General features: G+C 31.0%; 1 protein-coding gene across 1 annotated transcript in view; it reads left to right on the forward strand.

Annotated features, from left to right (window-relative positions):
• Positions 1-25,860, forward strand: part of LOC143250847 (protein argonaute-2-like) — a 137,648-nt gene that overhangs the window by 39,403 nt on the left and 72,385 nt on the right. Inside the window, exons 5-6 of the mRNA XM_076501938.1 lie at positions 5,216-5,397; positions 15,732-15,868. Coding sequence (XP_076358053.1) covers positions 5,216-5,397; positions 15,732-15,868 — 319 coding nt within the window. The remainder of the gene's footprint in view (positions 1-5,215; positions 5,398-15,731; positions 15,869-25,860) is intronic.

Here is a 25,860-nt window from a genome sequence, read left to right on the forward strand (position 1 = left end):
ACACGCCTGTTAATTATGGTACTATTAAAAGTCGCAGCACATGATTGTAAGTGCTGTTTAACATGAGTACCCCAAGAAAACTTTTAACAGTGAATTTATATTCATATTACAATGTCAATAATAATTATAACAAAATTATCATTTTTTAATTCTGATATCATATAATATAATAAACCTATTGACAAAGACACAGTCATAAAACAAATACACTTTAATTTTCCATAAATAAATGAAAACACTCTTCATATATGAGGTCATGAATATAGTAATGAATATTACCATCCTTTGACATAGATAATACATCTTATGAGAACATGGAAAACCATTTGTAATGAATTCCAGAAGTCAAAAACAAACAAAATAAAATAAACATTTAAGTAGTAAAAGATTGAAATATTGCTTTACATAAACTACCTTGCTCAAATTTGAAGACAACATACATAGAAAAAACAAAATACACAGTATCTTTTAATACCATTAAAACATCTTTGAGCACACAAGTTATTTTAATGAAGAAAGATGGTTCAGTGATAAAATTATACTAAAAAAAAAAAGGAAAACCTTTTCAAATTTAAATGGTAATCCCTTTAAGTACTGTATGCTAAATACAGCACGAAACAAACCCTTTAGCAGTGATAATTAATCTGATCATAATACAGAAATAAACCCTCTACACAAATCATAAAATCGAATAACCCCATTTTTTAAAAAAAACTCAATATTTGAGAGAAAAATATTGTAAGTTGTACTAACTGTCAAAAGACTCAAAGCAGTAAAGAAACATTGATTCAAGAGGTATGCAGTTTGACAAGCACATCTGGCATCATCAGTGCTTCAACATATAGCACCCACTGACAGGGCTTTTCAGGAGAAGGTACTGTTGCTCTTTTGATAACAAAATTGACTCTGCTGTCATGGCTCATAGGAGTATATGCTGGTTGTTGGGCTAGCTGTCACAAGACTGCTGCTCCATTTATCATAAGTATGCCCTGTGGAAACTTGAATTCTGCAGGATCTATCATAAATAATAGGAGCTCCTTGCTTTCCAAGAGACTTTAAAGCTAATCTTACAACAGATATAATATATTGTTACACATCTAATATGCTGTTAAACATTGAATTTTCATATATGGGCTCAGCTACAACGTAATTTAAGCTAGGAATGGGAGTTCGAGGATCAAACGTGTGGTCTAATTCTTTGCTGTTAAAAAATTTTTTGTGCATACTATCTCTCAAGAAGATGGTTTTCTATGATACAGTAAGCTTGATACTTTGAAAATTGGCTGAAAAGAGGATGGCTGATCACTGGCTAGTTGAAGAAGGAGAGTGCTAAAGAGGTTAAGAATTTGTAAATAATAAAAGTCTGGATTAAAAATGTAATATCAATTTAATTTCAGTTGCTCAGAGGTTCAGCCAGATCTTTAAGTTATAAACAGGTTGCATCTGTTCAGCTACCATGATGAACTGCTTTTAAATCTTTGCCTGGAAAAGTGATTTAAAACCACACCTTTATCAAGCGACATTTCTGTTGGCTGCACATATGCTTGATTATTATCAATAGAAGCTGTACCCTTAGCACTTATGAACTTTTCATTCCCTCAGACATCATTAAGTTTTTGGTCAACCAATACCTCTAACCATATTGCTTTTTATTTTCTCTTCTCGGTAGTAGTTAACATGACTTATCTTTCACATTTGTGATATTTCTTTCACCACTGTATCATTATTATATGGGTAAAACCATTTCCAAAAGAAAAGGAAGCAGGTCTATATTGAAAATGCTGGTGCTTACATATTTGATCTGTTTGGGTTAGCTGATGCCATCCTCTTCTTTTCACTAATGTTTGTTGCCTCTTCATAATGTCCTTCATCCATTGAAAAGTTTAATTCTGCTTAAGTTTCCCAGATGTGACTCTACCTTCAGAAATATACCTACAGCCTGCATTATTGTACATTGTAACTGCTCTTTGTACTGAAACAGTGCTAAGAAAATATTTCAGAAACCTGTGTTTATAAAATACCTTCAAGTGCACTATTAAAATTATCAAGTCATAACCAAATAAAAAACATTAGGTATACCAAGTTTGGAAACAGATTTCTTTTTATATTTTTTTTTGGTACAGCTTAGTAGTTGAAAACATAACATTTAAAAGTTTGTGATGACTCTTGTTGAATTTCCTTCTCTTCTCATACTGATGATATTTTTTTCTCATGAAACTGTTGTTGGAAATGTAATAAGACATATTTCTTCTTTTTCTATATCCTTTGTCACCATCCAATAGACTGTTTCTTGGCAGCTGCATGTGCTTTTCACTCTTCACTCATAGCATGTTTTTCACCATTTAGAGGCATTTTTAAGATGTATCCTATGCTTCCATAGTAGTCTTATGCCCCTCAGTGATAAATGTGTGTACAGTGACTTTTTCAATCTAGAATAATGCATTGTTTAGATATTAATGTCAAATAGCAATATACTTCTTATGGTATTAGTGTATTTGGCAAAATTTGTTTCAGTGGGGTCTTGCTTTATATTCTGTTATTTAATAAAAATATTGAAATATAATAAATATTCATTTTATTTTCTCAGTTTCATCTAAAATGATCAGTCCCACAAGTACTCTACATACTACCCTTTTCCTGTTTTTGTGGTAGTAGCAAAACATTTTATTTTTCTTACCATTCTGAAGCCTGGTTTTGAAATCATCAAAATTGATATCTCTTAAAAAATTCTACGGTTCTGTTTTTCTTTGTTGGTGTCCCCCGCTAGTACAGCGGTATGTCTTCGGATTTACAACGCTAAAATCAGGGGTTCGATTCCCCTCGGTGGGCTGAACAGATAGCACTTTGTGGCTTTGCTATACGAAAAACACACACATTCTTTGTTGGCATCAGTGCAGAGTCAGCAGGGGGAACAGCTGGTGTCTGGATACTAGCAACTGGAGTGACCAGGACAGGTTCAACATCAGACTCCTAAACAACCCCAGGATCAGTATCTGTGGATATTTGATCTGTCAATCACTTCTGAAACGGTTGTTTTGATTCATAAGGCATAATGCTGAACAGCTTAACACTGTAGTGTACCAAATGACAAACTTTTTACATTGTTATCTAATCCTAGGCAAACATAGTTACTAATTACAGTATGATGTACAGTTATTTCCTATAAAGTTTGAAGAAGATTCATTAAATAATAGGTTAGTGATAAATACACCCTGATGGGCACAAACATAAAAAAACATTCAATGTGTAGTTACGTAAACAACCACCCAAGACACACCTACAGTAGAAGGCAGATCCACCCAAAAAGTAACTTTCCAACAAGATGAAAACAAGAATTCATATTTTTTCTTAAGAAAATAAAGTTTTTGTGATATGTAATTGCAGTATATGAATTATGATGCAGGTATGATATTTTGATGACATTTGTTCTGTTATTTTATGAGAAATAATGTGTTTATGAAGGGACATGCTTTGTAGAGCAAGACATAGACTAAACCTAACAAAATATTCATTAAAATGTGGGCATAAAAATATAACAGATAATAACAGTGATGCATTATTTGATCAAAATTAAATAAGAGGAAATAAGTATTTACAGATGAAAAGATGACAAGAATTACGATAACATAATTACATCACATACCTATGCGTGTACATTAAGTGATATTTACATATTTAAAAACTTTACATTGGATACAAAAACCACATTTGCATATTGATATCCAGTCCCTCAAAAAAAACTTAAAACATTTGAATGACTACTTTCTTAACTTATTTTAATTTTTTATCCTTATTTGTCTTGGGACCTTATGGTTGGCACTGATTAATCTAAAATATTAATATGGTGTAAACCTCTTTATGCATGTAAAAAAATTATTAACTGTTGCCATATCATCAATTTTAAAAGTGAAATTTTACTGTGGCTAGATAGCATGAAAAAGTCGCTTGTTAACACAATAATATTGTATGATCTAAATAGATTTGTTTTATTCTTATTCATTGTGTTATAGTTTTCAAATTTAGTAAGATGAAGTCATAACTATCAAAAGTTATTTTACAAGATAAATTGTAATTTCTGTATTGTTTGACTTAAGATTTTACATTAACTAAGAATGCATTTGACTAATAAATAAATTTAGTTAATTATTTTCTTTTGTTGTTTACAAAACTTTTGAGTACCTACTTAGTTACAACATCTAAAGCTATAACATTTTGTCAAACATGCTTATAGATATGTAAATTAGTACTTAAATGTCTAGAATAAAAAGTCAGACAAGCTGTATACAGTATTGTTGCAATAGGTGACTGAAAGTGAATACATCTTTCATTGTTTCTAAATCATGATGTAGTTGTGTAATTTATGCATATGATACAGTTTTATGTACAAAACTTAATATCCAAAAAGTAATATAAATTTAAGTTATTGTACCTGAAGTTTGAAGGCAGGGTTTTCTTTGCTGTTTAATATTTTTTTAACCATTTCTTAAAATTCGTTTTTGAGTTACAAGTTTTACAATGAATTATATAAATATTTTGTGATTTTCTGACATTAATGTTATGTAATTATGAAGACAAAATTTCAAACTTTATATTTTCATTCGTTTGCAAAGCTCTATAAATGAAGTTTTTGTCCACCTCAAAGAATAGCTTTATTTTGGTTAACAACTTATCCCTTCAGAATTTATTATCCATTTCTTGATTTTTAAATGTTTTACATCATTTGTCGACTAATCAGTTAATCATATACAATTGATTAATGAACTCATTAATCAGGAAATAACATTAATCACCCAGGTTTCTTTGCTGGTAAAAATTTTGGAACATAACTGAAATCGTAACATCATGTAAATAATAACCAGTTTGTACAATTATATGGGTCCTTTGTCATTTTCAAGACAAAAATATAATTTATTTTTTGTATGAGAAGCGTAGTTGTCCTTTTGTTTAATGATATGTAGGTACGGTTGACAATATGGCATGTTGTTGGACTTAGAAGATAGAAAATGTGATCCGATTTATTCCACTGAGGAATATGTTTCAGGTTGTGTTAGTACCTTCAGTTATGCTGAATAAATAGAAAATACTTTTTTAAGTTATATATTTTAATCAGGATTTTATTTGCTAATTTCTGATAAAGCAGGCTTATAGAAATACAAATCTGTGTGTATGATATATATTTTTTTTCTTTCTAATTTTTAAACCTTTATGGTTCTAGGTGGAATTTGAGGTTACACTTCCTGGTGAGGGGAAGGACAGAGTATTCAGGTTAACTTTGAAGTGGGTTGCAAAAGTGAGTCTTTATGCCCTTGAAGATGCCCTTCAAGGTGTATCTCGTACTATTCCTCCAGAAACCATACAAGCTCTTGATGTAGTAATGAGACATCTTCCTAGTATGACGTGAGATTTTTACTACTTCATATTTCTATTTCAGTCAGTTATGATTGTTTTTAAATAAAGTCAAAAATAGCACAAATGTATTCTTTACTTCTTTCCAGTCATATATTTGCATTCTAATCACTTGGCAGTTTTTAAAGTAAAATATTCATATCACTGAGATTTTTACTTAGCATAAAGAAAATTTGTAAATACTCTGTAGTTAGTTGCGTGTTTTAAGACATTTTTATTTTTAACTAAATATTCTATCTTTGTTTGTCAGTAAATGTATGTTACTTTCATAATATTGCTCCATCACTTTAGTATGGTGAAAGTACTCGAACAACTTTATTATTGGTGTACATTTATGAACTTGGCATTAAAACATGATTTATAATTCAAAATTGTGTGTTATCTGAGTTTTAAATTCTTAATTTCAAAAATTATTTAAATTTCAGATCTTCACTTCTGTGTGTTATGTGATGAACTTTCCTTTTCAGTTCTTCTTTTTAGATTTTATCTGTTCATTTTATTGGACTGTAGAATGCCCTACTAATTAGAAATCCAAATAACAGATATTGACAGGCCAAATATAAAATGCAAGAATCTTAACTTTTCTTAGTGCAGAGGTATAAATTAATGTGTTGAACTTATCAGTGAACTTCCTATCATTTTCTTGTTTCTTTTGAAGTAATTTATTTATACCAGGTGTCCTTATTTGATAATCATGTTTCAAATTAGAAGAAAAAGAGATTTTCCAGCTGATAGAATCTTTTTACATTTGTTTTCCTATAGTGGCCAGGTATAGTCAATTTGTCTCAGGTGATTTATTTGTGATCAATATTATTTCAATTCTGAGCAACAGATTGAATTTAACATTTTATAATTAAATCATAGTAGTGAAGAAACAAAACAGACCTGGCATAATTAACACTTTTTGGTGTAAGTCAATTCAGTGAGATCTTAACAGTGCAATGTACACATGACAGGGTTATTACAGGTAACACACAGGTTTAGAAATAGATTTTTAGTTTCTTATTGGCAGCATATCACTTTTTTCATGTGTTTTATTTCAGTTTATCGCTCACATCTGAACTAATTTTTTTTCTTTCTTTCTTGCTGGTCTCCTGTTTATAGCCTTTTCTCAAATATAACTGTACCAGTATCTTTGTTTTGACATTGCACCTGTTTCTATACATCTGATTATATGTTCCATGACTGTATGGAATTTTGCAGTTTCTGTACTGACTGAACTTAGATGGTTGTTTATAGTTGCTTACTCTAATTATTTTCTAATAACTTAGAATACTATAATTACCCAACAGGCTTACTATAAACTATTTTTTTTTTTTACAATTATTGATCTTCAAATGATGTTACTTTACATCTTACTTCATAACATATTTCCTTACATTTTCCTGAATAGATTAAAACCAAATTTATCTGAGAGTTCTTCCAGGATTTTCTGTTTTGGCATTATCATCACACTTTTCTTTAGATTGTTTCACAGTTCAGGCTTTTGTGGAATAATTTGGTAATTTCATGTTCCTTACACAAGTGTCATTACCAGTTCACAGATTTCACTGTTTTATATGTACACACACCCATGACTGCAACAATTCAAATGATTTGCAATATTTTATGTATATATATCATTACAACATTTTTGAGTTCACAATCTTGTTTATGTCAGTATTCAGTCTGGACATACCCTCCATCTACGCTTTAGAATTCAGTGCTCAAACCAGTAAGTTCATACAATTCTTACATTTTCATCTACTTGCATACCAAGGCATTTATATGCATAGCATTAGTATTTAATACTGGGTAGATGGATTTTAAATTCTCTGTCTATATACAACATACATTAGTTAAATTAGATGAGATTACAAGCTGATCTTAAAAACTTGAGTAAAAGTGGATCTGCATTTCATTGTCCTACTAATTAGTCTATAATATATTGTAAAGTTAAATCCCTTTAGGAATAGAACTCGCAACAACAGTTTATATTTTCATTCTGTGCAACCATCTTAAAGGGTTATGAGCTGTTTTCACAATAAATGATTTATTAAAAGAAACAATCTTCATTTGTAACACCCCCCCTCTCCCAGATAATTGCCAGACTTTTTCAGTGGTGACTGAAGTTTCCTGACATGCTGGAAACTTATGAGTTAAAAGATCTAACTCCATTCACTATCATAGGCTTCTCCCAGTCTCTTACAGCTTTTACCTTTGTCTCTACAAGCAGTCATTCCTTTATCCATCATGTGTTCCATATACCCTATATAGTATGCTCCAAGATCAGTCAATATGAAGACTTAATCAGGCTTTGCTATTAAGCTTGCCTTACTTGATCTGTCATGTACTTCTCTCAATACTCTTAAGTGCTTCTAAACTATTAGTACATATTCTAGTGTCACCTGTGTAAGCTGTGACTGACTCCCTGAGCTCCCAAAATGTTTTACTATGAAAAGTTACTGGGTGTGACATTAAACTAGGTAATGCTTAAAGAGTGGAAAAACCTTTATTTTTTTTATATTTTGTTCCTCTAATTTGACTTGGGAATAATCTTTTGAAATATCAGTTTTACTAATTTATTGTGTTAAACTAATTATTTCTATTACAATTTCTGTGTTAATACAAATGGTAGGAACTAACAGCAGTACCTTTTTCAACCTCCACAGATAAATGTGTAACTTTGCCTTAACACCACAACCAGTGCATAAGTCTACAAAATTTCCTTGTTTTTACTTTTTTTTTTTTTTTTTAGTGTTTTCTTTGTCACTCTTTAGAACTCCTCTCATGTGATATGACATTTTCCTTTTGGGTTCCTTTATAACTACTTTTCTTGTACACTTAACTAACCAGGTCTGCTCTTATCTATCATCAAATACATTCATAATCTCTTGCATCTTGCTGTACTTCCACCTGTTGCTTCAGGGTTAATACTTCAAAGATTTTAATGTCCACTGTTTGTTCATAAGATCTGTCTTATAGTCATCATTGTTGCTACTACCTCTGAACATCATACAAGTTTTAGATGTGTTTCTAGTGTACTGTAGTTTAGGCGTATTTTACCTATATATTTGTCCCACTACATTTCTATCCTCTAGTTTTATTTCACAAGTCATTTTACCACTGTTGTCAAAATAGCCTGTGGGCCAGGGTTCCCTCTGCAAAAAAAAAAATAGCAAGTCCTGGAAGCATATTTTACTCAAAGTAACTGTTAGTTTTGTGTGAATGTTAACATAATTGGGAACTTGCATTTAAATCAATCCCACTGAAATGTTTGTGATGTTAGTGAGAGGCATTATAAAACACAACGACATACATACAGTTAAACAATTTTAATGTTAAGTTAAACATAAGTTTTGTATGAAACAACTCATTTTATTACTTTTGCACTTTTAATGCTGCTTAGTATATACGTTTGTCTTTATTCTGCTTTTAACACACACTAATGGGGTCAACAGCCAGAATATAGATCCGTTTGTGTTATCTTTTTTATTGTTCTTGATTATGTAAATGTATCTTAGGTTTTTATGCATATTATGCATGTTATTCTGAGACAGAAGTTAAAGAAATTTAAAAGTGGGTTTATGAGGTGTTAGGTGATCTTCTGAAACATTTAAATCAAATTAACAAAACATCTGTTTATTTGCAAACAGTAACAGATATTTTGATAATATTCAAGGATCTCAACACTGTACATCAGCTCTATTTGCCATAGAACAAAGCTAAAATTTTGCAACTAAAATGTGTGTGTGTGTGTTTTCTTATAGCAAAGTCACATTGGGCTATCTGTCGAGTCTACCTAGGGGAATCGAACCCCTGATTTTAGCATTATAAATCCATAGACTTACTGCTGTACCAGTGGGGGATACTAAAATGTGTCTGAGTGTTAGGAACATACATTTATATAAGTGATATTTCTATTACAAATTGAGTAACATACAAGTTTCTTTGTCAGCTTTAGTTATTGTTTCATACATCATCAGTTGACACTTGTACAAAACGGTTGTTTTGGTTTTAACAATGAATTTTGCATAACTCAGCTATGCAGAATTTGAAAGTAGTGTTGAATTTTTTATATCACATAAGGATTTTTTAGAAATAGTGCAGAAAAACTTACTTCAGTCAAATTATTATATTTTTTATGTTTGGGTTTTAGAACACTTGATATGGCTCTCATGTCTTGATTGGCTTAGAAAAATATATAGTCAGTGGTTGTCAACATTTTAACCACAACAAAATGTGAATCAATTTTTATGAAAATGCTTTATTCATGTAAAAGTACATACGACATTTTGTATACGATGGAGAAAAATGGATATAATTTTTGGATTTGGCATTTTGATTTTTTGATATTAACATCCATAAATTTAGGTCTACATTTAAATAGATCTAGTTAAAATATGCATAGAAAGTAACTTATTAAGCAACATATGGATTAAGAAATTAAAATATATAAATATAATTTTTCTCTTCTGATATAAGCAATGTTAAATAAATTCATCAATAGTTATCTGAATTACTAATTAATGACTTTAATTTCATGTTGAAGAACTCAAGGCATACTTTACAACAGTTTTATTTTCTGAACTGGTGACACCGAATTCCATGGAAAATATTGCTAATTAGGTGCTTATTTATCCATATGGTTGTGACATGGTTAAAAATGAGCTAAGCTACTAGTTTAATTTGAATGTTGATTCATGTTACTTACAAATTTTGTAACTGTTTATTTGTTGCATGTCTTAAATGAAATTAGTACACACTAATATAGTCTGCAACAAATTGAAAATAACCAATTGGTACTTTCAAAAGAAAGGCTAATGATGTTACCAAGAGCGTAGATAAGTTTTATAAATTGTCTCAAACATTATTTACATATATAACACTATGTAATTCTCGTTTTTAAATTTATAGGTGAAACAGTGGTAACAATTGATGTTTGCAATAATGGAGTTTTTTAATTGTGAATGAAAACTTATGTTATTAATGGTAACATTGAAGTTCAAGGTTTGTTCACTTATTTTGCATCTACCAGTTTCTTTCATAGAGGAATGGAATTCAATTGTCACAGATAAAACACGTGCTTATGTTTGTTTTCTGAAAGCTATTATATTGTCATAAATTCTTTTTTATATAATTTAAATTTGTGGGTGTAAGGTGTTTCTTATTTGTTATTTTCTCTTTAATTTTAATAGACAAGAATTTAATGCCATTAGATAATTGCTGTAGTGCATGTTTGAGTATAAAAGCTATTTCAGTACTAGTAATAACCTAATTTTATATATATATTTTCTTTTTCTTTAATTGAACACTCAATGTCTCACTAAGCTTCATCAGGAGCATTCCACTAAAACACAAACCATGAATGACACTACGGTTGTAACTGTTTTAAATGATTGATTTCTAATCGAATGTGTAATATGCATTACTACACCACATGTTTGATATATTAAGTAGTAAAGCTTATTGTTGAAATAATAAACTGCTGCTGTTAGTAAGCTTATTTAAATTACATATTGAAATAAAATAAATTAAGATAAAATAATTGTAATTATGGTCACCCACTATGTTCCTGTTCATCTGTAGTTATAGTTCCTTGATTAGAAGAATTTCTTAAAATAGTCTGTTTGTGTACTTGGTGGTTTGGGAAAGAATTTGTACAGAGAATGGTAGATTCATGCAAGGAGTTATTTGTCCACAATTAATTAGCAAATGACATGCAGTTGTGCTTCTCTTCTCTTATATTGTAATTTAAAGAGAGTAAATTTGTTCTCTAATCCATTAATGTAGAATTTCTCTGGTTTTATCAGTATGCACAATGGCAGATGTTATGTGAGAGTTGGTAAGCAATATGACAACAGAAGTATAGTGTTTCTTGACATTTACACATGATCTTCTTTGTTTAAAAGCCAATCAAATAATATATTTTTATATAAATCACAATTTACTATTGTGATTTAGTGGATTATTCCTGTTAAAACTGCAAAGCAAAACACTGAGTGCTCAATTAAAAGAAATTTGTTATATCATTTATTACCAATATTAAAATAATCTGATATCATAGACTGGATTTAGTTGTTTTTTTTTATGCTTTTTTTTGAGGCTTGGATTTTGTACAAGGTTTTATTTGATGTATCTTTAATGCTAGAATATAAAAACAAATTTTAATCTCCTGTACATGTAAAAGGCCATAATTAGAAATATTTTACTAATGAAGTATGTTCTTATGTATTGTGGAGTTATGTTGTGTCTAGATATAACTAAATTAACTTTAGAGCAGTAGGATATTTAAAAACAAAAGGTATGGTCAAGATTATTAAATAATACTAAATTGCTACATAATTGAGTAATGAGAAAGCAAGAAATAAAGAAATCAAACAAAAGTGAAACATGAAATTAACAGTTCTTGTTTCTCCAGATCGACTAGTTCTAATTATGTGAGTAATTGGTCTCATTCAAATGTATATGAGCCTGTAACCTCAAGATATCACTGTAACTGCCACCTTAAAGATACTCCCATCGATATCTTTGTACACTGTGAAATATTTCAGCAATAATCCAGTAGATAGAACAGGTATTATCTACAGAAGAATAACCAAGGCACCTAAATGAAATCAATGTAGTGGTTTTCTTGATCACATTAATTATTCTGTATACATGCTGGTTCCACATAATATAAATTTATAATAAGTAAATATAATATTAATAAAAGCAAGTAGTATATTGATACAGTAATGGACTTCCAGATATGAAAATTGAATAGGTTCTTAAGTATCTAGAGAGTGATTATGAAGAAAATCTCAATAAAATTATTTTCAAAAGTACTAAGGAGTTATCAGGTCTTTTTTAAAAAAACAAACATGATTTAACAATATTTGTTTGTTCTTCGTTTTTACTGTTATGAATATAAAATGCACTTCATCTTTGAAATGATTAATTAGAAACATTAACTGTTCTAAAGGAAAAGGTAACATAATGTCATAAGGCATGCATTGAAAATCATGAGTTTTATCTATAAAAGTGTGATTTGTTTCAAAACAACATTATGTTGCTTATTTGAATTGTTTTTCTACAAATTAACATTGCTTTATTTTTTCTTATTAACAGTAAAAAAAGTAGTGGTTTTAATAAAATGCATTTAGGTTGTTGTAAGGGTTATCGTACACTGTTTGATGGTTGCAGGAGCTTTATTTAAGGATAGGTTTAACATGTTGATTGAGAATGAAAGAAACCATTTTGAATACAAAATGTATATTGTTTGACACATGCACTAAATTCTGCAAATGAAACCACAGGAATATCAGTTTAACAAAAGCATGTTTCTGAAAACTTCCTAACCTTAATCAAGCTTTAAAGTCTAAACCTTCTTTAATGATACCATAGATAAGTATTTTAGGTACACACAAAAAAAATGATTTGTTGATGTTTCACCTCCGATTTGTTACCTCAGACTTAATGGTAAGGTATTTAAAAAATTGTATTAAACTTTAAATTAATATATCATTGAATAAGAAGCAGCAAAAAAAGTTTAGTTTATGAGGGCCCAGACAAAATAGTACCCCCCAGTAGCTTAGTACCAAGCCTGAAAGCTTATAGCATTAAAAATACTTGTTTCAATGTGGTAGACTTGTTGTGTTTCTTTATTGGTAAAAACAAACAGAATAGTAGTTTTATTATTGGAAAAACAAAACAAAACACACATTCACATTTAACACACAGGTAAATACAAATGAAACATCTATGATCAATCTACTATGCAGTTGCTGTGACTGCTGTTTGTAATTGTTTCTAACACATATTTAAAAAAACGTTTTTGTTCTTTGCACTGATGATTTGATTAGTGTGTAATTTGTGATAGACCACAAGTGAGGCTAAACTATATTGATGTGATGTGAGTTCTAGTAAATACCAAAAAATAAGAATCCACTAAGCCTTGTTATACATTAAAATTATCATATTGCAATAAATATCATTTGAGTCATTTGTAGAACTTAGTAAAAGGAAATACACACACCACCAATGCTATACTGATGTGTTCAACTTTGCTGCCACATTTACTGTATGATAATAGGAAGTGTAGTTTAAATTGGTTCACTCATTTCAGAAACCGTGCTCTCCGCATCTCATTGTGCTGTGAATTTTAAAAACATAAATTTAAATTATCTCATGTTTTTTTCTCTTACATAAAATATCTTTGATACCAGTAATTCAAACCATTATGTTTGTGACTCTTTATTCTGAATAAAAAATTGTACCTGATTATTTTAAAGATAATTAAATGATAACTACTGTAAGACACATGTTGTTGGTTTTTTTAAATTACAGATATGTAGATTGCCAAATTTTCATTCTTTGGATCCTATTTTTGCTAATCTATATCAGTATTGTTACTGTAAAAATAGTGCAATAGTATTTTTAACTTGAAGTGTTATCAATATCTTTATCAAATGTAGTGTTGGTTTGACTACAGCCAGTTAAATAGTTCTTTAGTGTGGGATTTGTAAAATCAAGCTATAGCATATACTATAACATTGTTCTGATAACATATATCTATTTAACAATCATAAATAAGTTTTACTTTTGAATATGAAAATTTAACTTTCTATTTACTACTCAAGATTGAATCCTTAATTTCATACTGAAATTGAGAATATTGTAGTTGATATTGTGCTCACTGACTGTGTGTGTTACTTGTAGTTAATAACCAATTTTTTTTATCTTGTTTACAGGTAGTATAGAATAGTACTTTGTGATTTTTTTTTTATAGAATTTGTCTGTGCCAATTAACTTTGGTCATTATTGGCAGTTTTACCCAACAAATTTTACTTCATTTGTTGTTATATACAGATTTTTTGTTATTTTTAGCTATCATTTAAGTTTGTATATACAGTGTGTCTCGTGAAGAATAATATTGTGTAATATGAAAGTTGTTGTGTATTGTTTGCATCCTGCAAATGGTAATTTAGTATTGTTAGAACATAAGTGAAAACTGTGAAAGCTTTGTGTAAACTGGAGCATTCATTAGAAAGTCATAAACAAAAGAAAAACTTGTAATGGTAATTTAGTATTGTTAGAACATAAGTGAAAACTGTAAGCTTTGTGTAAACTGGAGCATTCATTAGAAAGTCATAAACAAAAGAAAAACTTGTAATGGTAATTTATTATTGTTAGAACATAAGTGAAAACTGTAAGCTTTGTGTAAACTGGAGCATTCATTAGAAAGTCATAAACAAAAGAAAAACTTGTAATGGTAATTTAGTATTGTTAGAACATAAGTGAAAACTGTAAGCTTTTGTAAACTGGAGCATTCATTAGAAAGTCATAAACAAAAGAAAAACTTGTAATGGTAATTTAGTATTGTTAGAACATAAGTGAAAACTGTAAGCTTTGTGTAAACTGGAGCATTCATTAGAAAGTCATAAACAAAAGAAAAACTTGTAATGGTAATTTAGTATTGTTAGAACATAAGTGTAAACTGTGAAAGATTTGTGTAAACTGGAGCATTCATTAGAAAGTCATAAACAAAAGAAAAACTTGTAATGGTAATTTAGTATTGTTAGAACATAAGTGTAAACTGTGAAAGATTTGTGTAAACTGGAGCATTCATTAGAAAGTCATAAACAAAAGAAAAACTTGTAATGGTAATTTAGTATTGTTAGAACATAAGTGAAAACTGTAAGCTTTGTGTAAACTGGAGCATTCATTAGAAAGTCATAAACAAAAGAAAAACTTGTAATGGTAATTTAGTATTGTTAGAACATAAGTGAAAACTGTAAGCTTTGTGTAAACTGGAGCATTCATTAGAAAGTCATAAACAAAAGAAAAACTTGTAATGGTAATTTAGTATTGTTAGAACATAAGTGTAAACTGTGAAAGATTTGTGTAAACTGGAGCATTCATTAGAAAGTCATAAACAAAAGAAAAACTTGTAATGGTAATTTCCGTACCTACGTCTAATTTTTGAATACATTGAATCCTTCACTGGGATTTTTTTCTGTTTTCATTACAAAACATTAAAAATTACAAAAACATTACAAAATATGCATCTTGTTCATAAGTGTTCAAGAACTTGCTTGTATTAGAATAAATTTTATTTGCATGGGTAAATGCCAAGTAAATGATTCCATTTCTTTGGTCTTGTTAATGTCATACATAAGATAGAGAAGGTATGATTTAGCAATTGTTCATATTTACTTTGCTTGTAGCTGTTTTCAAAAATTTTTTGTTCAATATTATTTGTGAATGGTTACCATGGATTGCATCTTTATTAGCAGAAACAAATGCAGTTTTTCATAAATTTTCTAACAGTTATTTTAACTGGAATTTTTGTTATTGTTATACAGATACACCCCAGTTGGAAGGTCATTTTTCTCCAGTCCAGATGGTTATTATCATCCACTGGGTGGTGGTAGAGAAGTCTGGTTTGGTTTTCATCAAAGTGTTCGGCCAAGCCAGTGGAAGATGATGTTGAATATTGATGGTATGTATTTATTTTTATTTAATATAATTTGAAATGTATCACAGTTTTTCTTTTCTTAACCTTTTTGCCTTTCAATTTTTTAAGTCAAAAACTTTAAGTTCAGTTTTAAAATCAAATTTCTTTTACCAAAATAAAATAGCATTTTGTATAAATACACAGTTTTTGACTTAGCAGGATGAAACTTGGCAGGCAGAAAGAGAGTAGTTTAGGAATGTATCAAGGAGATCTTTAACTTTCTTGTAACATACTCCATGCATGATGTGAATCTAGTAAGAAGTTCTCAGGGTTACTCAACCAGAATCTAGCATCAAATCTTGTGTTCTCTTAAAAATCATATTTGAAACTGTTCACTCTCTCTCTCTCTCTCACGCACACACACAGAGACAGAGGTGAAAGTGTACAATTCATGACCTTTTAAAGCAGTTTCATTCAAGATTTAATTAAACCACTGCTATTAGTGTATGCTAATAAACTTTGAAACTTTGAATGAAAAACAGTTTATAATCCATATTTTTATGTTGTGAGGTTTGATTCTTATTTGGAAAAGAAAAATAAACAAAAATAATCAATCACCATATTTTGGAGCTTAATTTTCTTCTTCCTCAACACTGCATGTTCTACCTTTTTGATTTACTTAGAAATAACCAGGAGCCCCTCTCTTCTCAATCTGAAATTGAATATTGCTTGTTAATCGACTTTGACTAGTAGAAATGTTTGTAACTACAGGATGAGAAGAATTTCCTGTACATAAATGTGTATTTACCAATGTTTAGGTTGACACTTTAGTCGTATAATGCTGCTCTGAATTATAAACTTTTCACAAAAACAATTTTACTATAATGGAGCAATGACATGGCCTTTTATTTGTTTATCTATATGACCACAATAATGAATAACGTTGTGCCATCTGTTATGCTAAAAAAATTGCAAGATATCTATGACAGAAATGATGATAGATGCTTAGGAAACGTGGTACCATCTATTGAATGACAGCACCTCAAACACAGTTTTAGAAAAAATTTCATACTTTAAGTATTCAAGATGCTTACATTAGAAAAATAACTTTAGTGTGTGTAATAACCATTTCTTTTTCACAGAACACAATTTTAAATAAAAAAAAATACTTTTCCAAACAAGAACATGACTTTTCATTAGGCTTATATATTGTTGATGTACTTTTTTAATGTGGTATTAAAAATCTGTGCTTCTTATAAAACTTATTATTTTTTTCATTAAAGTGTTGCATGTGATGTATTACAATATAACTTAGTGACATGAAAGATTTGAGCTCTGTACATTGAATCATTTTGATGCAGTGAGTAGCATAAGACTAAATAGCACAAACCAAACACTTTCCTGAGCTGCTTTTTTTGTAGAAAATGTTCACTCTCCTTCAGTTTCTTACAATGATGTATGAATAGTGTCAGTACTCATTAATAGCACAGAGACTCTAATAAGATGGCATATCTACAAGTGATTTAAAATTATGCTAATTTGATCATACATAATAGGACACTGTACAATCATGTTATGTTTTTGTATGTCTACAAAAGTAGCTAATGGATTTCTGCTGTGATTTGTTGTTTTTTGCATGAAAATTAATACTTTAGTGGGTAAAACTACAAAGAAAAACAATAAAATCATAAAATTAAAAGTGAAAATTTTAGTTGTTCAATCTGTAATTTGGAATTTGATTTATGATAAATACTGCAAACAATATCAGAAAAAAAAGTCATTCATTGTATTTTGTAATTTTTAACCCATTTACTGCAGCTGAGATGCATTGACCAGTGCAGTGGGAAATATGTCTCAACTGCAGTAAAAGGGCTAACTTTTATTTCACTGTGCATTAAGTATTAGGTTGAGGAATAATTCGTGAGCGTTTTTAAATAATTTCATTCAAGCATTACATGCAAGACTATACAATACTTCAATGCATGAACACATTACACCCAAAACATTTATTATGATACTTTATTTCATGTAATACCTAGGTATATAGTATGCATTGTTTTAAACGAAATTGCAAGAAATTAAATAAAGAGGAAAAGCAGATGGTGTCGAAAATGCTCGATTTTGTCCACTTGACATTCCATTTAATGAGCTGAAAATGAAAGCAAAAATTAAAGACATATGAAAATCAAACACACCATCTATTAGAGCAAAAAATTATCTACCAAATGACATGAAATATTTTGTGAAAGCGTTTCATTTATGAATATATTTTGTTAACTTGAAAAAACGCTCACAAATTATTCCTCAACCCAATATTTCACTGTAGAGAAAGATAAGCTTTGAAAAATGAAAAACAAAAGATCTGTCAGGTTATGTTAAAGAGGAAGTATTTTTATTAAATGTTTTTCCAAATGAAAAACAAAAGATCTGTTAGGTTATGTTAAAGAGGAAGTATTTTTATTAAATGTTTTTCCAAATGAAAAACAAAAGATCTGTTAGGTTATGTTAAAGAGGAAGTATTTTTATTAAATGTTTTTCCAAATGAAAAACAAAAGATCTGTCAGGTTATGTTAAAGAGGAAGTATTTTTATTAAATGTTTTTCCAAATGAAAAACAAAAGATCTGTCAGGTTATGTTAAAGAGGAAGTATTTTTATTAAATGTTTTTCCAAATGAAAAACAAAAGATCTGTCAGGTTATGTTAAAGAGGAAGTATTTTTATTCTTAGCGTGACAATCATTTTTACTGACTGACCTGGTAAATGTTTTATAAACTAACTAGCAGGTCTTTAATAAAATTACTTTATGAAAATATGTGAGTTTTTTGTATACAAAAGTCTGAAGAGTTTAAATTCTTGTAATTGCTTGAAGATGCACTTAATACATACAGAATTACAGTATATATTATCTCATGTACCAGAAAATATTTCCCAAAGAGATTTGAAGGAGCTTCAAAATTGGGTATGTAAGTCAAATTGCAACTGTTTTCTCCTAGTCTTTGAATAGTGTGCAAGCTCCAGGGGATTATGAGTTTTCTAATTTTACTCCTATGTTTAAGAGAAGTAATAAAAATTGTCTTGGTGATTATAGGCGTATTAGTCATACACCACTAGTAAAAAACCTTTTTGAAAAACAACCAACAGAAAGAAGACAACTTAAATAATTTTATTGACATCCAACAGCCAAACTTCCCAGGTAAAATTACAAATTTATATTTTCCAGGAACACCTAAAAACATCTTAAACGATTTTGTCAAAGAATTTTCTCGCATAACCATCAACATAATTTCACAAAACAGAAAACTAAAAAACAACCTTACAAAAAGAGACATTAATTCCAATAAAAACCTAAAACAAGACAAAAACATAAAAATTCTAAAAGCAGATAAAGGTAACGCTTATAGTCATAATGAACACAAATGAATACATCCAAAAATTAATAACATCCTATCAGACACCTAACAAATTTAAACCAATACACACAAATCCAACAAAGACACACGAGACGCAACTGAACAAAATACTACTACAAATGAAAAAAGCCAACACAATTTCACAAACACTTTATTCCTACCTACGTAAAACTGAATCACGCACACCACAAATATACGGCATCCCCAAACCTCATAAACCAGATTGTCCATTACGACCAGTAATGTCCACATATGAATCGTTTAATTACAATCTTGGTAAATACATAGCATGGGCATTTTCCAAATATGTAACATCAGCCAGCTCATTCATCAAAGACTTTTAATTTCAAGACTAATCTAAATCAACTTAATCATAAAGCCTTAATGGCCAGTTTCAATGTTGTATCCCTCTTTACAGAAGTTCCAACCACTGAAGCCTGCAAGATAGTCTTAGAACTCTATATCAAAGACCCTAACCCAACTATAGACATTCCCAGTAACCAATTAGCAACCCTCGTATAATTCACCACGATAAAGACAAACTTCATGTTCAACAACCACAATTATATACAAACAAATGGCCTAAGCATGGGCAACCCAGTATCACCAGTTAGGAAATATTTTTATGACACAAGTTGAAACACAAGCAATTACCACAGCATTACATCCACCACTATACTGGTACAGATATGTAGATGACATGGTTGAGGGATTAAAATCTACTGTACACATACTTAATTTTTTCAATCACATTAACTTCACATGTGAACAGGAAGAAAGCATTCAAATATCATTTCTTAACCTCAAAATTACAAGAACTGACACACAATTCAAAACAGAAATCCACCGAAAAATCACCCATACTGGACTATACATTCCTTGGGACTCAGCACATGAAATAAAACAAAAACTCAACATACTAAGAAACCAAATAAACACAGCCTTAAAACTATGCTCACCAGATAAAATTAATGACGAATTAGACAAAATAAAACAATATTTCATCAACATCAATAAGTTTCCTCCACAAACTGTAGAAAACATTATACGCACACACCTAGACAGAAAGCAAAATCAACCAACAAATGTAAATATATCTCGCGAATCAAAAAATCACGAAACCATATACTGCTGTATACCATATATTCCTGACATCAGCAGACAAATAACCAACATTTGGCAAAAACTAGTAACAAAATATGACATTCCAGTTAATACCAAATTTATTCAAAAAACCAGGCACAAAATTGAGGTCTATACTATGCAAAAAACTACACTAACAAACACCACACCAACGTTATTTATAAAATACAATGTGATAATTGCCATGACTTTTATATTGGAGAAACAAGTAGAAAAATGGAAACCAGATTCAAAGAACATAAAAAGTCGCCTTCACACGTTTTTGAACACTGCAAGCCAAATAAACACAACATAACCATAGAAAACACTCAAATACTAAATAAAGAAACAAACATAAACAAACACAAAATTAAAGAAGCCTTACTTATACAACAAGTTAAACCCAAAATAAACCAATATAAAGGAACGCCTTTATACCTATATTAATATAATAATATAAATAAAATATCTTCAAACATCCAACACCGCCCTCTACATTCCGACACTCAGTTATACAACCCTTTTCAAACGTGGTTAGCTTCTGGTCAGTTACCTCTTTCTTTGTGAACCTGATGATGACCGAAGAAGGTCGAAACGTTGTTCGCTCTTCTATGTAAAATATTTTCTCAACCCAAACGAGCCGTTTTTGCATATATATTTTTGAAAGTTGGATAAAACATGATTTGCAAAGTCATTTAATAATGTTTAACACTTTTGTTGGATAGTCAGCATGCTTTCAGCAAGGAAAAATCTTTTATTACTATTCTTGACATTATTTGAATAGGTTATTGCTTAGGTAGATGAGATTAAAGATGTGGATTTGGTGTATCTTGATTATCAAATAGTAACTGACAAGGTATCAAAGTTTATTTAAAAAGAATGATCTCTGTAGATGTGGAAGATAATCTGGTTTATTTGAGATTAAAAATGGCTAGATGGGAAGAATGGGAGATTATTATAAATAGAGTTCAGGCAAAATGGATTAATATTTACATAAATAACAAAGATGAAGTAATGGTAAAAAATTGCCTAAGTTTACTAATGATTGACTGTTAGGAGGTTGCTGCTGCTGCTTTACAGGATTTGGAAAGCAAGAAGAGACATGGTGGCCAAAGGCTTCTACCAAAGAGATACAAGTCATAATGATAGGATATCTCAGGCGAGAAGAAGATGCTAAGATAGTATTTTAGCAATGATTACAAAATGAGTGGAATATATGGGAAGAGACCTTGCAAAAATTCTTATCATGAAATGACATCCCCGTAATTGAGATTTTTGTAGGATTATCTATGGCCAGTTGCCAACAAATGCAAACACTGTGTAATGAAAGCAGTTGAATGATCTGAAATATAATCTGTGTGAAGATATACAAACTTCTGACCATGTGTCATCAGCCTGCAAAGAAGCTTTGGCAAGATATACATGGAGACATAATCAACTGCTTAAAAACCTAAAAACAGCAGTGTAAATCATACACTATAGAGCCAATAGAAGGAAGATAACTACAAAGTAACTAGCCTAATTATTCAGAAAAGGCACCAATAAAGTGCCTTTTAAGATGTCCCAGACATTATCAACAAATGGAATACTTGCAATTGATTAGGAAATATCTGCTGATTTTCAATATGTGAGAGAATATTCAGAAGTAGTTTCTACAACTGAACAAAAGCCTGACTCTAATCAAGCTGAACAGTGCCTTGTGAATCAAGGATGAACAGAAGTCATGATTACAAGTTAGCAAGGTATGATAAATTTGTGAAGGAAGTTCAGATCCAAGGTTGTGACATAAGACTGTTTGCTATGGAAACTGGAGTGAGAGGGTTTACCTTGTGCATCTGTCAACAGCTCACACTTTCAAGTCAGGAGAGATCAAACATGACATGATGAGAGGATAATATACGACAAGAAGATGCTAAGTAATTTTAGATATCTTGGCAATGATGACAAAACATCTTCTGAATGACACTATAAACACAATGCTATAATAGTTGCATGAAACAACAAAATGAAAATTTATTCAAACACTTCTGTGAAAAGTATGTTAAAGAATAGGAATCCTCTTAATTCCAGTAAAAATTGTGTCCAAGAGGATAAGAGCATAAGTAAAGAATGGCCCTAAATAAAGATAATTCATAGGACTCAGAATTCATTCCCCATTACATAAAAAAATTCAGTAGGAGGACAGTTTGTTGGTCTCTCTGTGTGGATAGAGGGATTCTCTGCTGATGGCGCTAACTGTGAATTTCTGTTCCTGTCTGAAAACTCTCCCATTGGCTGTTGTTGCATGAAAGGATATACTTAATTCTCTAAATCTCCATTGAATCAGGAGTAATTGGAAGTGTAAACCCCTATTTTTCCTGGTTGTACTGTGGATATTACAGTGAGGGTTTTTGTAAGGCCTCTAAGGTGGTATATTTTTATTCTAGTGTCCAGACATTACCTTCCGTGGACTATCATGGGAAAAGCCAGCACCAAGGGATTGCTTACCTACTTTCATGGTTTGTGCATGCTATCATTTTAAAATAGGTTTCATTGTAACCCGTGGTCCTTTTTCCCTCCAGTAAAAGACATATGTGGTGGTTTTGTCTGTTTTATTGGGTACAAGCACTTTTCCAGGGTCTGACAAACACAGGTTCCCACTGGTTTTTGTGTGAAGAATAGGTGCCTGTTGCCATTTCTGGTTCTTGTCTATTTCAGTGCTTTACTTGGAAAATTCCTTTCCAGTTATACAGTATCTTTGAAGAGAGTCTGAGTGAACAGAACAATGTTATGGGAGGTTGGGCAGAATTTTTCATGTTAGTAGTCCAGGTCATCCATTATTGTATTGTATGGCAATTTACCATGGGTTTTAATGAGCCAAATAGGCCAGAATGTTCTCTTCAGGAAAGAAACACCTTGATCCCTGCATTTTCATTTATAGTGGGTAAATTGTATACAGTATAACACACATTAAACCATAGGGTGAAATTACTTTACTGTCCCAACCATGCTACACCTCATGTTTATCTGACTTGTTGTGTACAAGGGCTTGGTTAGTCATATATTTGTTTCACCCATCCTGTTGACACATTGTATCTTTATTAGACTGAAGTACCAGGGAAGGAAGGCAAACATGAGCCAGTCTCCCATGAAATAAACTGCTGCTATTGGGTGCTTTCCCTTTTTAACATGTTTTGAAGGAAACTTATCTCTTTTGCAGTGGTGACTCCACCACCTCAATTAGGTTAATAACTACTATGTACAGCAGTGGTTCTCAACCTTTTCTAACTTGCAGCACACTACGACAATCTGAAAATTTTCACGGCACACCTGGAAAGCCTTAACGATTTTTTTAGATAAACACTATATGGCAAGTGTTAAAAGCTTTAGAACAAAAATCGTGGCCTGAGCAAGCGATATTAATGTCATCCGTGAGTGTCATTCTAAGGCTTTTTTATGATTTTGTGATATAGCAGAAAAACCAAAACTTTTTATTTTTACATATGTTTTCAGTGTGATTCTTTTGCTTGCTTCTGAGAGTAAATCAAATTGAAGCAAGGCTCTGACGTAGACAAACAAGCTCGCATTTCATGATCAACTGTAAGAAGCCTCTCTCTCTCTCTTTCTGGCTTTAATTTCAGTCAATGCTGAAAATCCTATTTCACAAAACCATGAAGATGCAAATGAAAGCAGAACTTCAACTGCTTTTGAAATGATTGCAGGATATGAATTTTTAATGGAGATCCAAAACTCATCCAAGCTCTTTTCGAGAAACAATGACTGATAAAATTTGTCATTTCATAAATCAATGAGCTATTCTTCCTCCTCAGTTGTAAGATTTGTTGTCTCATTGATTCCGAATGGATAGGTTACCCAGTTATATTCATCGACAGCAAGTGATAGGAAGTAATGTTTTAGTGTGGACTGTAGGTTGCTTAATGTGTTCAAAATTTGAGGGACAATTTTCTTCTTTGACGGACATTCGTCCGTCAGAATTCGTTAACAGAAGGAAAACAATCAAGGACTCCTTTCGAGATCTTATTCTTCCACAGCGTCACCTTTTCATCGAAGGCCTTCAGTTTGGATGTTGCAGTAATAATGTTTTCAGATGGACCTTGGAGAGTTAAGTTCAGAGAATTTAATTTGTCAAACAAGCTGGAGAGAAATTGAACCTTCAGCCACCAGATCTCGTCATGAAAAGAAAATTAAAAACCTGTTTCCCCAACCTCCAAAAAAGAAATTACTTCAGTTTTTAGTTGGACAAGACGCTTTAACACCTTTCCTTTTGAAAGCCATCGAACTTCAGTGTGATACAGTAGCTTTTTGTAGTCTGAATCCATCACCTCACAGAGAAGAGAGAAAAGTCAAAATTGAAGTGGCCGAGACTTGATGAAATTCATCACTTGAATAACTTGATTCATAACAGACTGAAAAGATTTGGAGGTGAGTACCTCTGTGAATCATGCAGCGAACAATCCTAATGTTTCGATTTTGTTGGTGCACCAGAGTGACGAATCTCTTCTTTTTTTCTTTGCATTGAAGGACAGCCATCAGTGCAAATGCTGACAGTTATTCCAATGTAATTTGAAGAGCAAAATGTTTTTATTCATCAACTCAAATGTCTTGGCCTTTTGCTGTACTTTTTAAATCTTTGAAAAATAAGTATTCGTTTAAGATTTTTCCATCATTTATGAATTGAACAAAAGCCAGAACTTGAGCTTTTTCCACAAACATCAGTAGATTCATCAACTTGAAGAGACCATATCAGAGACAATTCATCTTCAGGAGCTTCGAAGTGTTCACAAACTTGACCCTTCAAACCCGACGACAAGTCTACAATTCTGCGCAAAATTGTGTCATTGGACAGTGGAACTAGCTTAACCTTTTGGCAGCATCTGTTCAAAGCATAATTTCAACAATAATTAATAACACTGGCACAATGACTGATTTGGCCTCCGTACACTCTTTCTTGAATTTTGCCAACAACTGAGCAACCTTATAACTTGCAATCAATCCTTTTTCCGGTATCTTCGTGTGGTTCACAAGCTTCCTTGATTGTTCATGTTGTTGAGTCGCGAGATTCTCAAAGTATTCTTTTGGTTTACCCTTCACAGCTGAATGTTTTGTTTCCAAGTGTCTCTTCAGTTTGCTAGGAACAAGTGCCTCGTTTGATAAAGCTGCATTGCAGAGTAGGCAGAATGGTAATTGAGAATCTTTCAATTCCAAAGCGATAAAACCGTATTCGATGTATTCGTTTTTGTACTTTTGTTTGATTCCTTGCTTTTGATTTAACACATTCTCCTTTGCATCACCAAACTTACTTAAATATTTTTCCATGGATAAATGATAAAGCTAATTCGTACGAGATAAGCACAAAGTTCTATAGTTGGTATAAAATTCCTGCCTACAGTGTAGTAGCTGTAGCTTACTGCAGAATGAGAACATGTTCCAGACAGCAGTTTGACTGTTTGATGCATCATTTATGACGTACGAAGCACTTGTTGCACCACAATTAAACTGACAGTC

This window comes from Tachypleus tridentatus, chromosome 5, assembly GCF_004210375.1.
Source record: "Tachypleus tridentatus isolate NWPU-2018 chromosome 5, ASM421037v1, whole genome shotgun sequence".
NCBI classification, from domain to species: Eukaryota; Metazoa; Arthropoda; class Merostomata; order Xiphosura; family Limulidae; genus Tachypleus; species Tachypleus tridentatus.